Source organism: Pseudophryne corroboree, chromosome 1, assembly GCF_028390025.1.
Source record: "Pseudophryne corroboree isolate aPseCor3 chromosome 1, aPseCor3.hap2, whole genome shotgun sequence".
Taxonomy (NCBI): domain Eukaryota; kingdom Metazoa; phylum Chordata; class Amphibia; order Anura; family Myobatrachidae; genus Pseudophryne; species Pseudophryne corroboree.
Window position 1 is genome coordinate 693,193,493 of NC_086444.1, and position 12,567 is coordinate 693,206,059.

The window sequence follows — 12,567 nt, forward strand, 5'->3', positions numbered from 1 at the left end:
ACGCACACATGGCATGCAACATAACACACGCCAACAGGCATGAACCAATTGCAGCAACATGCTGAAAACTAAGATAACACAACTTGTGTAAATCTCATAACTAAACTGCAGGTAAAGTACACACTGGGACGGGCGCCCAGCATCCTCTACGGACTAGGAGAAAAAGATTTACCGGTAGGTATCAAAATCCTACGTCCTAGAGGATGCTGGGGACGACATCAAGACCATGAGGTCTATACCAAAGCTCCAGTACGGGCGGGAAAGTGCGGATGACCCTGCAGCACCGATTGACCAAACTTTAGGTCCTCCTCGGCCAAGGTGTCAAACTTGTAGAACTTAGCAAATGTGTTTGACCCTGACCAAGTAGCTGCTCGGCAGAGTTGTAATGCAGAGACCCCCCGGGCAGCCGCCCAGGATGAGCCCACCTTCCTAGTGGAGTGGGCCTTTACCGACGTCTGTAACTGCAATCCAACCGTAGTATGAGCTTGCTGAATCGTATTTCTGATCCAACGTGCAATAGTCTGCTTGGAAGCAGGACATCCAATAATGTTGTGAGCATACAGGACAAAACAGAGACTCTGTTTTCCGTATACGAGCCGTTCTAGCAACATAGATTTTCAAAGCTCTAACCACATCTAGAGATTTGGAATCAGTGAATGTGTCAGTAACTACTGACACAACAATAGGTTGGTTTATGTGGAAAGATGAAACCACCTTCGGAAGAAAATGTTATTGAGTCCTCAACTCTGCCCTATCTTCATGGAAGATCAGGTAAGGGCTCTTGTGAGACAAGGCCACCAATTCAGACACCCGTCTTGCAGATGCCAAAGCCAAAAGCATCACCACTTTCCAAGTGAGAAACTTCAACTCTATCTTTTGTAGAGGCTCAAACCAATCCGATTGAAGGAACTGCAATATCACATTAAGGTCCCATGGTGCCACTGGAGGCTGGATGTGCAGAACCCCTTTCACGAAGGTCTGAACCTCTGGAAGAGAGGCCAATTGTTTTTGGAAGAACACTGACCTGGCCGAAATCTGGACCTTGATTGATCCCAATCGGAGGCCCGCCTCCACACCATCCTGCAAAAAATGGAGAAACGCCCTAAGTGAAACTCTTCCGTAGGAGCTTTCTTGGATTCACACCAAGACACATATTTTCTCCAAATACGGTGGTAATGTTTTGACGTTACTCCCTTTCTGGCCTGAATAAGGGTGGGGATGACTTCCTTGGGAATACCCTTCCTGGCTAGGATACGGCGCTCAACAGCCATGCCGTCAAACGTAGCCGCGGTAAGTCTTGGTACACGCACGGCCCCTGCTGCAGCAGGTCCTCTCGAGGAGGAAGAGGATCTTCTATGAGCAACTCCTGAAGATCTGGGTACCAAGCCCTCCTTGGCCAGCCTGGGGCACTGAAGATTGCTCGAACCTTTGTTTTCCTTATGATCCTGAGTACTTTTGGGATCAGCGGAAGTGGAGGGAAGACATACACTGACGGAAAAACCCACTGGGTCACCAGTGCATCCACTGATACTGCTTGAGGGTCTCTCGACCTGGAACAGTATCTCTGAAGCTTCTTGTTGAGACAAGACGCCATCATGTCTATTTGAGGAACTCCCCAAAGACTTGTCACCTCTGCGAAGACTTCTTGGTGGAAGCCCCACTCTCCTGGATGGAGATCGTGTCTGCTGAGGAAGTCTGCTTCCCAGTTGTCTACTCCCGGAATGAATATTGCCGACAGAGCTTGTAGATGTTTTTCTGCCCAGCGGTGGATTTTTGTCGCCTCTGCCATTGCCGCTCTGCTTTTCGTTCCGCCCTGCCTGTTTATGTATGCGACTGCTGTTACATTGTCCGCCTTGATCTGTACGGGACGGTCTTTAAGAAGATGTACCGCTTGTTGAAGGCCGTTGTAAATGGCTCTTAGCTCCAGCACATTTATGTGAAGGCAGGCTTCCTGATGTGACCAACGTCCCTGGAAGTTTTCTCCCTGAGAGACTGCTCCCCCGCCTCGGAGACTTGCAGTCCCAGTCCTGAATCCCGAACCTGCGTCCCTTTAGCAGGTGAGAGCTGTGCAACCACCACAGGAGCGAAATCCTGGTTTTTGACGACAGATTATCTTTCGGTGCATGTGTAGGTGTGACCCCGACCACTTGTCCAACGGGTCCCACTGGAATACTCTGGCATGGAACCTGCCAAACTGTATGGCCTCTTAGGCCGCCACCATCTTCCCCTACAACCGAATGCACTGATGGATCGACACACTCGATGGTTTCAATATCGGTTTTACCATTTTCTGGATTTCCAGAGCCTTTTCCAGTGGAAGAAATACTCTCAACTTCTGTGTCCAGAATCATCCCGAGGAAAGACAACCTTGTCGTCGGTTCCAATTGTGACTTTGGGTAATTTATGATCCACCCGTGTTGTTGGAGTATTGACAAAGAGTGATATGTTTCGTAACAACTGCTCCCTGGATCTCGCCTTGATCAGGAGATCGTCCAGATAAGGAATTATATTGACTCCTTTCTGACGAAGGAGGACTATCATCTCCGCCATCACCTTGGTGAATACCCTCGGCGCCGTGGAGAGACCGAAAGGTAACGTCTAGAATTGGTAATGGCAATCCTGAACTGCGAATCTCAGATAAGCCTGGTGAGAAGGATAAATGGGAACATGCAGGTAAGCATCCTTTATGTCCACTGACACCAGACTGGCAATCACCGCCCGAAGTGATTCCATCTTGAACTTGAACCTTCTCAGGTAGCAATTCAGATCTTTCAGATTTAGGATCGGTCTGACGAGCCGTCCGGCTTCGGAACAACAAAGAGGCTTGAATAAAAACCCCGCCCTTGCTGTGACAATGGCATTGCCGCTGTTACTGCTTCTCTTTCTGGCGGAGAAACTGGCAAGGTCGATTTGAAAAATCGCCATGGAGGAACGTCTTGAAACTCCAGTTTGTATCCCTGGGATACTATTTGCAACACCCAGGGATCCAGGCCAGACAGAATCCAACCCTGGCTAAAGAGTTTGAGAAGTGCCCCCACCCGAGTGGCCTCCCGCAAGGGAGTTCCAGTGTCATGCTGAGGATTTGGCAGAAGTAGGGGTAGACTTCTGCTCTTGGGAACCTGGAGCCGCTGTGGCCTTTTTTTACCCTTCCCTTACCTGCAAAGAAGAGGGAACCTCTCGTCTTTTTTATTTATTGGGCCGAAAGGACTGCATTTGCGGGTGATAGGTCTTTTTTGCCGGTGCAGGCGCAGAGGGCAAAAATGTCGACTTACCTGCAGTAGCCGTCGAGACTAACGCATCCAGGCCATCGCCAAATAAGGCCTCACCTTTATATGGGAGCGCCTCCATGTTTCTTTTGGAATCTGCATCCGCGTTCCACTGGCGAATCCACAACGCCCGCCTAGCCGATACTGCCATGGCAGCGGCTTGTGAACTCAAGAGTCCAATATCCTTCATTGCTTCCAGCATGTAGGCGGCAGCGTCCTTGATATTCCCTAACTTAAGGAGTATCTCATCTTTATCAATCGTGTCAATTTCTGATGACACGCTTTCTGACCATTTTTCAATAGCGCGACTCACCCATGCGCTGGCAATAGTGGGCCTGAGCAGTGTACCATTGGTAACAAATGGATTTCAATGTTGTTTCCATTTTGCGGTCTGCCGGCTCTTTAAGAGAAGCCGTGCCAGGAGCAGGGAGAATCACCTTCTTTGTCAACCTGGAAAGTGCACTGACTCCCATTTATTCCTGTTCTCAGCCGGGAAAGGGTAAGCTATGTGAATCCTTTTGGGAATACAATTTTTTTTTTAATCAGGATTCACCCACATCCCTTCAAACAGAGCATTTAGTTTGTGTGAAGGAGGGAACATGACTTTGGATTTCTTTTCCTTACATAAATAAGCCTTCTCCTGAGGTACAGGAGTGGTTTCTGTACCCTCCAACACGTCCCTTATAGCCACAATCATATATTGTATACTTTTTGACAATTTATGATCTATCTCTCTGGATTCACTATCGTCGACACAAGAATCAGAGTCCGTGTCGGTATCAGTGTTTACAACATTTGCAAATGGTCTCTTATGTGACCCAGAGGGGCCGCTCGCATAAGGAATAACAGCATCCTGAAAAATCACATCTTCCACAGATTTTCTCCAGCATACAGCCTTAGATTCAGACTTATCCAATCTACGGTTAATCAGATGCATACTGTCACGTATCTCTTTCACCCATGCAGGCTCTTGGTGTGCGGGTAGCGCCACCACATTACAACTCTGTGTCCCTAAAATGGCTTCCTCCAGGGAGGAACTCCCTGCCTCAGACGTGTACAGCACACTCACACACACTGAGACTTATTTTGGGGACAGACCCACAGTAAAATATGTCAGAGGGACACAGGATAGGAGCAGCCAGTTCACAATCCCAGCACCAGTATTGCCTGTGAACACAGTATGCCCACAGCCCAACAGCGCTTTTAAATAGTAAAATACACTATTAAATGCACCACAATCGCTTTGTGCCCCCCCTTAATAGCACCCTGTACTTGTCAGAAGTGGAGGAGAGGACCAGCGTGTTCTCTGCAGCCTGAGGAGAGAGAGAAAATGGCGCTGAGCAGTGTGCTGGCTGCCTGAGGAAGAAGCTCCGCCCCCGCAATGGCGCATCCTTACACGCAGTATAAACTCCTAATATTTATACTGGCGGGGGTAGGGCTGTGCCAGCGGCATCTTATGCCCCCTTTTAGCCAGTTTGAGGTATTTTCTTGCTGCCCAGGGCGCCGCTCCCCCCGCGCCCTGCAGTGCCTGTGTGTGGGCAGCAATGGCGCGCTGCACTCCCGCCAGCCGCCACTTACTTGATTGAAGATCATTCTTCTCACACTCACCTGTCTTCTGACTTCTGGCTCTGCGAGGGTGGTGACAGCGTGCTGTGGGAGTGAGCATCTAGACACGGCTAGCGTTCAGTACCCTTCAGGAGCTAATGGTGTCCTGTCAGCCAGAAGCAGAGCCATGAAACTCTTTAGGAAGTTGGTTCTGCTTCTGCCCCCTCAGTCCCACGAAGCAGGGAGTCTGATGCCAGCAGATCTCCCTGAAAATAAGAAACCTTACATAAGTCTTTTCAGAGAAACTCAGTAGAGCTCCTCAGAGTGCATCCAGTCTGCCTGGGCACATTTCTAAAACTGAGGTCTGGAGGAGGGGCATAGAGGGAGGAGCCAGTTCACAGTGTCCATGTCTCCTTCGGATCCCGTCTATAACCCATGGTCTTGATGTCGTCCCCAGCATCCTCTAGGACGTATGAGAAAATATATATATATATATATATATGTGTGTATATACAGGTTGAGTACCCCTTATCCATTATCCATGGTGATAGGACCTAAAGCTAAGCACAGATGGTGATAGGACCTAAATCTAAGCACAGAATGCATTTATGTTACATATACACCTTATCATGGTGATAGGACCTAAATCTAAGCACAGAATGCATTTATGTTACATATACACCTTATAAGCATAGCCGGAAGGTCATTTTAGCCAATATTTTTTGTAACTTTGTGCATTGAACAAAGTGTGTGTACATTCACACAATTCATTTAGGTTTCATATACACCTTATACACACAGCCTGAAGGTCATTTAATACAATAGTTTTAATAACTTGGTGTATTAAACAAAGTTTGTGTACATTGAGCCATCAAAAAACAAAGGTTTCACTATCTCACTCAAAAAAGCCCGTATTTCGGAATATTCGGATATGGGATACTCAACCTGTATTTATCGACAGTCTGCTGGCACTCGTACAGACCACTCCAGCTGCTCAGGGGCTCCACCATGTAGTATAGATAACCCCTCCAAAAGATGCAAACGTAAGACCTAAATACAATAATTTGTGCATTTGTTAAGTCTCTGAGTGCCTGCATCCTTTGGAGGGGGGAGATATATATATATATATACATACATACATACATACATACATACATACACACATACATACATACATACACACCATCAGATTATCTTTTGTCGCTTAGAAACGTCAGTTTTCTTTGCAAATGGCTCAGACTCATCCTCAGTGAGTTTCAGGATGTGTTTAATAGCCTCAATTACAGGAGCCACCTCGACTAAATTGGGAAATTCCTCTGCGAGAATGCTCTTACCTGCGCCCCGATGGAAATAGAAAAAGATTGTGCCCTATCTCCCGAGGCACCTAAAAGAAACTGGCATGCTGGGGTTGCAGAGGGGAAGAATTTGGATTTAAAGTTACTGTAGTTTAAGTGCCAAACTCCAGCCCATCCTGCAATCCCATGGTCCTGTGTCTCACCAGCCTTGCTTAAAGGGATATACTGTATACCTCTAAAAGGGAAAAATATAATGAACAATTAACAGGTAAAACTGCTGAGTCCTATGCAACTTTTCCTTGACTACAACTAAGCTGGCCATACACCAGACCAACTTTCCTCCCAAACATTGGAAAACAGAAAAACTGTTGTTCGGACCAGTTGTTTAAATAAGAGTTGTTCAAATTAAACGTTCTCTGGCTTTTGGAAGCAAAAGGCTGATTGTCATTGCTCCCATACATTGGATTATTGGAGGAAAGTTGGTTCGGTGTATGGCCAGATATACAGCTGATATCTGGATGACAACCATGGCACCATGGGAATAATGATGCTACACATGTTGTCTTTGTTACCTGCTTAGTTTCTCTGTTCCAGTGTGTCCAGAACTTCCCTTCAACCTTGTCAATCTCCCTGCTTGGGACCTGAAAGGAGGCAAAAGGCAGAGTAATCATTAATTATGCCTATCATTAGTGTAGCTTTAGTACATCTTCCTGGGGATTATCTAAAGCAGGAATATTTTCTGTGTAAATACGACTATTTGTCAGCTATAGATTGTAAGATTGCGAACAGGGCTTGTTACTGTTTGGTTAATTGATAGTTCTGTTTTACTACCGTATTTGTACCATATTGCAAAACTTTGTGGAGTATGCGGAATGGAATGTTATATAAAGCTGCACACTCCTCATTTGTTTATTATTCAGATATTAGAACTTTATACTCCTATCTCTCAAACATCCCCCTCTGCATGGAATACAGAACTCAGTCAGCATAAATAGCTCCTCCTGACTGATTTCTGCTGTGTACGGAAGATCAGTCTGTCCTAGGTGTCCCCAGCTGTAAGGAATTACTGTTAGCTGGGCTGAGACTGCATCCTTACATTTCTGCACAATTTCAGCGGAATATGTGTATAATGATCCTTTGTTTTTCCTTTTGTGTACTGGATATTTCCCTGCTCTTTTTACAATTATGTAGTGTAAAGAGTGATCTAGGACTGGTGGGACTTTATCTGTGACTTTTTATACTTATGCATAGTATCATGCTAAGCCACTGTTTTCCAACTCCTGTGCTGCGGCAGTCAGCACTGCCTTCAGTACAAGTGCCGGACCAGGCAGCGCTGGGCTCTTCTGGGAGGCTCAGGTGAGCACGGGCCTTGACATATCAAGACGCAGCAGTGTGACATAGGTCACGCAAGCTGCATTGATGTCCTGCCAGCCTGCTTTTTTCTCTGGAGGCCAATAGTGTACAAACAATGGTGTGTCTTAGCATTTTTAAAATCTTGGTCAGTGTGCCATGAGTTGAAAAACACTGTGCTAAACTGTCAGATGGAGACACCTTGGGCCTAATTCATAACCCAACCCTTGTGCCATGCATGCCACATAGTTCAGATATTCGGTATTTTGTACATGTGCAGTACGGGTATGAGACGCAGCACACAGTTCGGCATCGGACTGTCAGTGATTGATAGTCTGATAATACTTGGGGGTTGAGACCATCCTCAGTTTCCCAAAACGGAGGCATGTCACTGCCATTTTTGGGGAGGGACGGGGCCAGAATCTCCGTCAGAGGACGGAGATCTCTTGGCCTCTTTGTTGTATCTGCGGTGGCAGATGAACGTTGCAGATGAACCAATGTTGCACCTGATGCAGCTCGGCTCCACAATACAAGCCTCGTGCTTCATTAACATACAAGTGCTATCACTGCTGCTTCCATGTAAGCAGCAGCAATAGCTACTCCAACCACATCTGAATCAGGCCTCTTATGTTTAGCCTATGAGATGTGCATCTATTCCACTCCATAGAGATAGCGCTAAAAATCTAGCAGTCTTATTTCCGACCTCCCAGAGATTGGTATTAACTCCCCCGCTGTAAGCAAAGGGACCTGCCCCTCCCCCTCTTTCACTGAATCTCCAGAAAATGACCCAATACATCTCAATGCATATAGCCAAGGCTTGGCAGTGCACTTAGTGATGCCACAAGATAAGCTAGTTTGGACGCAAATTTTGGCTAAATTAGTTCAAGATCTGGTAAAAGTTTCCTCCTCTTTAGAGAGGATTCTAGAGAACTCCTTAAATCCGGTTCAGAGGATTTGCCTGATTCCGAGTGTCCTCTCAAGCTGAGGAATCAGACGTAGACAATTCCTCACTGTTTGGCAAGGACTCTGAAAGTTGGCATGTGGTGGATAACTTAATGCTAACAGTCTGTAGGGTACTACAAATCCAGCACAGCGAGGAATCAGCAAAGTCTGGTGATATACTGTTTAAGATGAAAAAATAATTTTCTTCTATGCAATTAAAAGAATTGCTCTGCGAGCTTAGGCCAAACCCCAGTATGTTTCCGGTAACATGCATGTAAAAGACTGTTTATCCCTTTACCAATGGATAAATGAGACATTTCACCTTGTGTGGATGCCTTTAATTGTTATCCTTTATTACAGAGTGCCCGCTTATTTTCTAGCACTGCACATTACGGGATCGAGAGAAAAACAAATTACAGTAACACGATACAGAACAAAATGCTGCACCTCTTATGAAAGGTATGGAAAGAAAATGCAAGACCATTTCTAAATCTATTTATGTAGCACCTGGTGATCAGAGCAACTCTTTCAGAATTCTTGCAGTCAGGGAGCATGTTTGTATTGCAATCTCAGCTGAACATTTGGGCATGCATCAATCTCCTCAGGGATTAAAATGTTTTTTTCCTTATGGATGTGAAAAAGCCAGGCCATGTCACAAGTCTTTCACACATGACTCACTGCAGATGTTACACTAGTGCCATTAAGGAACAATGGGGATGTTTTTTTATTCAATACTGGTTTTGGTTTGAAAACCAAATGGGTTACTTTATACCCATTTGAGTCTGAAGACACTCAATGTTCAGGTTTAAATTTGATTCATTGAGATCAGCTATCAACGGCATGGAATGAGACAAGCACATTGTTTCGATAGCAGGTTAGTGGTTTCAGTTGATCTGCCTTGTCATCTGGCAATGGCGCCACTGGTTTCTCAAAAATATACGTTATGGTAAGAACTTACAGTTGATAACGGCATTTCTCCCAAGTCCACAGGATAACAATGGGATATGATGAAGCGACAGCAGATTTGCACCAATCGGTCAAAGCTTTTCCGGCCTCCCAGCATGCAACGGGCCCGTCCATTTATCCCCGCCTCCTTGCTCAGGCAAATCAGTTGTATTCCAAAGCTCAAGGCAGGAGCATCATAGATAGCCCTAATCAGGCAATAAGAACACACATGCACACACTTCTGTACAAGAAGGAAGAGGTTAGTGAGTAAAAGGATCCTCAAATCAGGTGCGTCAGGGTGGGATCACTGTGGAACATGTGGACTTAGGAGAAATACCGTTATCAACGGTAAGTTCTTACCATAACGTATATTTCTCCGGCAGGGTCCAGAGGTTATCAACAGGATAACAATGGGATTTCCAAAAGCAATTTAGTGGTGGGGACGCTACTGACTAGACAGGAGAATCCTTCGCCCGAATTCAGCGTCATGAGAGGCAAAGGTATCCAAGGCGTAATGTCTAATGAATGTGTTAATGGAAGACCATGTGGCTGCCTTACATATCTGTTCTGCTGAAGCACCACGTTGTGCTGCCCATGATGGACCTACCTTACAAGTAGAGTGAGCAGAGACATTAGCCGGAACAGGGAGATCAGCCTGAGAATATGCTTCTGAAATTGTCGTCCGAAGCCATCTTGCCAGGGTCTGCTTATCAGCAGACCATCCTCTTGTGAAATCCGTAGAGAATGAAGAAAGAATCTGTCTTTCTGATGGCACTGGTACGATCCACGTAGATCCTTAATGCATGGACCACGTCCAGCGATGCATTTCCCGCAGAAAGGCCCGGTACCTGGAAAGCCGGGACTACAATTTCTTCATTAAGGTGGAATTTAGACACCACCTTCGGAAGACACCCAGATCTAGTTCTGAGAACTGCTTTATCTGGATAAAAAAAAAAAATCAGAAATGGGGAATGACATGATAATGCCCCTAAATCTGATACTCTTCTAGCCGACGCCATAGCCAGTAGAAAGAGAACTTTAGCTGTCAACCATTTAAGATCCACTTTATTAAGTGGTTCAAACGGGGCAACTTGAAGGGCTTTTAGGACTAGACTTAAGTCCCAAGGCACTGTAGGAGGAACAAAAGGAGGTTGAATGCGCAGCATTCCCTGGAAAAAAAGTACGCAAATCCTGTAAATTGGCAATTTTCTTTTGGAACCATAAAGTCAATGCCGACACTTTACACTCTCAAGGAAGCCACCTTCAAACCTTTATCCATTACTGCCTGAAGGAATGCGAAGACCATGGAAACTCTGAAAGACTTGGGCCCATTTTCCATTCACTGCACCAATGAATTAGGTTTGCCATATTCGGTGATAAATGCGAGCTGAGGAGGGTTTCCTTGCTGTGAGCATAGTTTGAATGACCTGTTCCGAGAATCCTCTTGACTCCAAGATAGAGGTTTCAAGAGCCACGCCGTCAAAAACAGTCGATCCAGATGTCTGTGATAACAAGGACCCTGCATCAGTAGATCTGGACGTTGAGTGAGCACAAGTGGAACATCCATCGACATCCTCTGCAGATCTGTGTACCAATGACTTCTAGGCCAAGCCGGAGCTATTAGTATCACGGCACCTTTTCCTTGCTTTATCTTTTTCACCACTCTGGGTAATAAGGTGATTGGAGGAAATACATAAGCCAGATGAAAATCCCATCTCACAGACAGGGCATCCACAAAGATCGCTCTGGGATCCTTTGTTCTTGACCCGTATGCGAGCACTTTGTTGTTCAGCCGGGATGCCATGTGATCTCTCTCTGGCAACCCCCACTTGTCTACTAGTCTGGAAGACCTCCGGGTGTAGAGCCCATTCGTTTGCCTGAATGGCGTGTCGAATGAGAAAGTCCGCTTCCCAGTTTAGGACTCCCGGAACGAACACTGCTAACAAGGCTGGATGATGAAGTTCTGCCCACTTTAGTATGTAACTTACCTCCTTTATCGCTTTTCGGCTGAGTTCCTCCCTAATGGTTGAGGTACGCTATTGCCGTCGCATTGTCCGAGCTGATCTGGACTGGTTTTCCCCCGAAGAATGTCCTTTGCCTGAATCAGTGCCATGTATATGGCCCAAAGTTCCAATATATTTATTGGCAGGCAACTTTCTTTCTTGGTCCATTGCCCCTGAAAAACACAGCCTTACCGACACTGCTCCCCAGCCCTGGAGACTGGCGTCTGTCATCAGAATTTCCCAATCTGATATCCAAAAGGGTCTCCCCTTGTCCAGATGGGATGTCTGTAGCCACCAGGCTAATGACCTTCTTACTTCTATCATAAGAACCATAGTCTGTGTTTTTATCATCTGATGCAACCCATTCCATTTGGCAAGAATCAGACGCTGCAGAGGCCTCGAGTGGAATTGTGCATACTCCACCATGTCGAATGTTGACACCATCAAACCGATCACGTGCATTGCTGCGTGAATGGATACCTTTTGACTGTGTAACAAGTCCTGAATCCTTGACTGAACCTTGGATATCTTGTTCAGAGGTAAAATTACTCTCTGAAAACTTGAATCCAGTACAGCCCCCAAGCGCTCCAGCATGGCCCAGACGGCATTGTTTCTCAGACCTACAGGGTCTCTCGTTAGAGAGTCTCTTCTACTTCCGCAACGTCCCGACCTCCTCGTTCAGGGCCTTTGTGTATACCAGGATTTGGCCCGGCTAGCTTTGACGGCGTGGCTCTTGAAGCTTCAGTTCTGAGGGCCAAAGGATTTTCTGAGGCGGTCATTCAAACTATGTTGAAGGCCCGTAAACTGGTTTCGGCTCGGATTTATCATAGGGTCTGGAATTCCTACTTTGCTTGGTGCGCATCTCTCAATCATGATGCTTACAAGTTTGTTTTTTTTAAATAGAGTTTATTTATTCAAAAAAGGATCACCAATACAGACATATCAATAGACATGGGAAAATCGAGTAATTCAGTACAGGCAATGCAGCAGTTTCCAGCATACGTGATCTCGAAAAATAAGGTACATTACGTCACATGTACAATTTTTCCCATACTATTACTAAGCTCACGGTGCAAAAAAAGGAAAAAAAAAATATATAATGTCTGTAAACAGGTCATAACTCACATATTAAACATTTTAAATTTTCTCCCCAGTCATTTACCAATTGCAACTCCAACTAGTAGGCCGTAACATAGCCTACAGAAATTTCTAGAACAAAGA

At 45.7% G+C, this 12,567-nt stretch overlaps 1 protein-coding gene across 1 annotated transcript in view; it reads right to left on the reverse strand.

Annotated features, from left to right (window-relative positions):
- SF3A2 (splicing factor 3a subunit 2) overlaps positions 1-12,567 on the reverse strand; it is a 142,114-nt gene that overhangs the window by 44,049 nt on the left and 85,498 nt on the right. Inside the window, exon 8 of the mRNA XM_063914788.1 lies at positions 6,679-6,747. Within this exon, the coding sequence (XP_063770858.1) occupies positions 6,679-6,747 (69 nt within the window). The remainder of the gene's footprint in view (positions 1-6,678; positions 6,748-12,567) is intronic.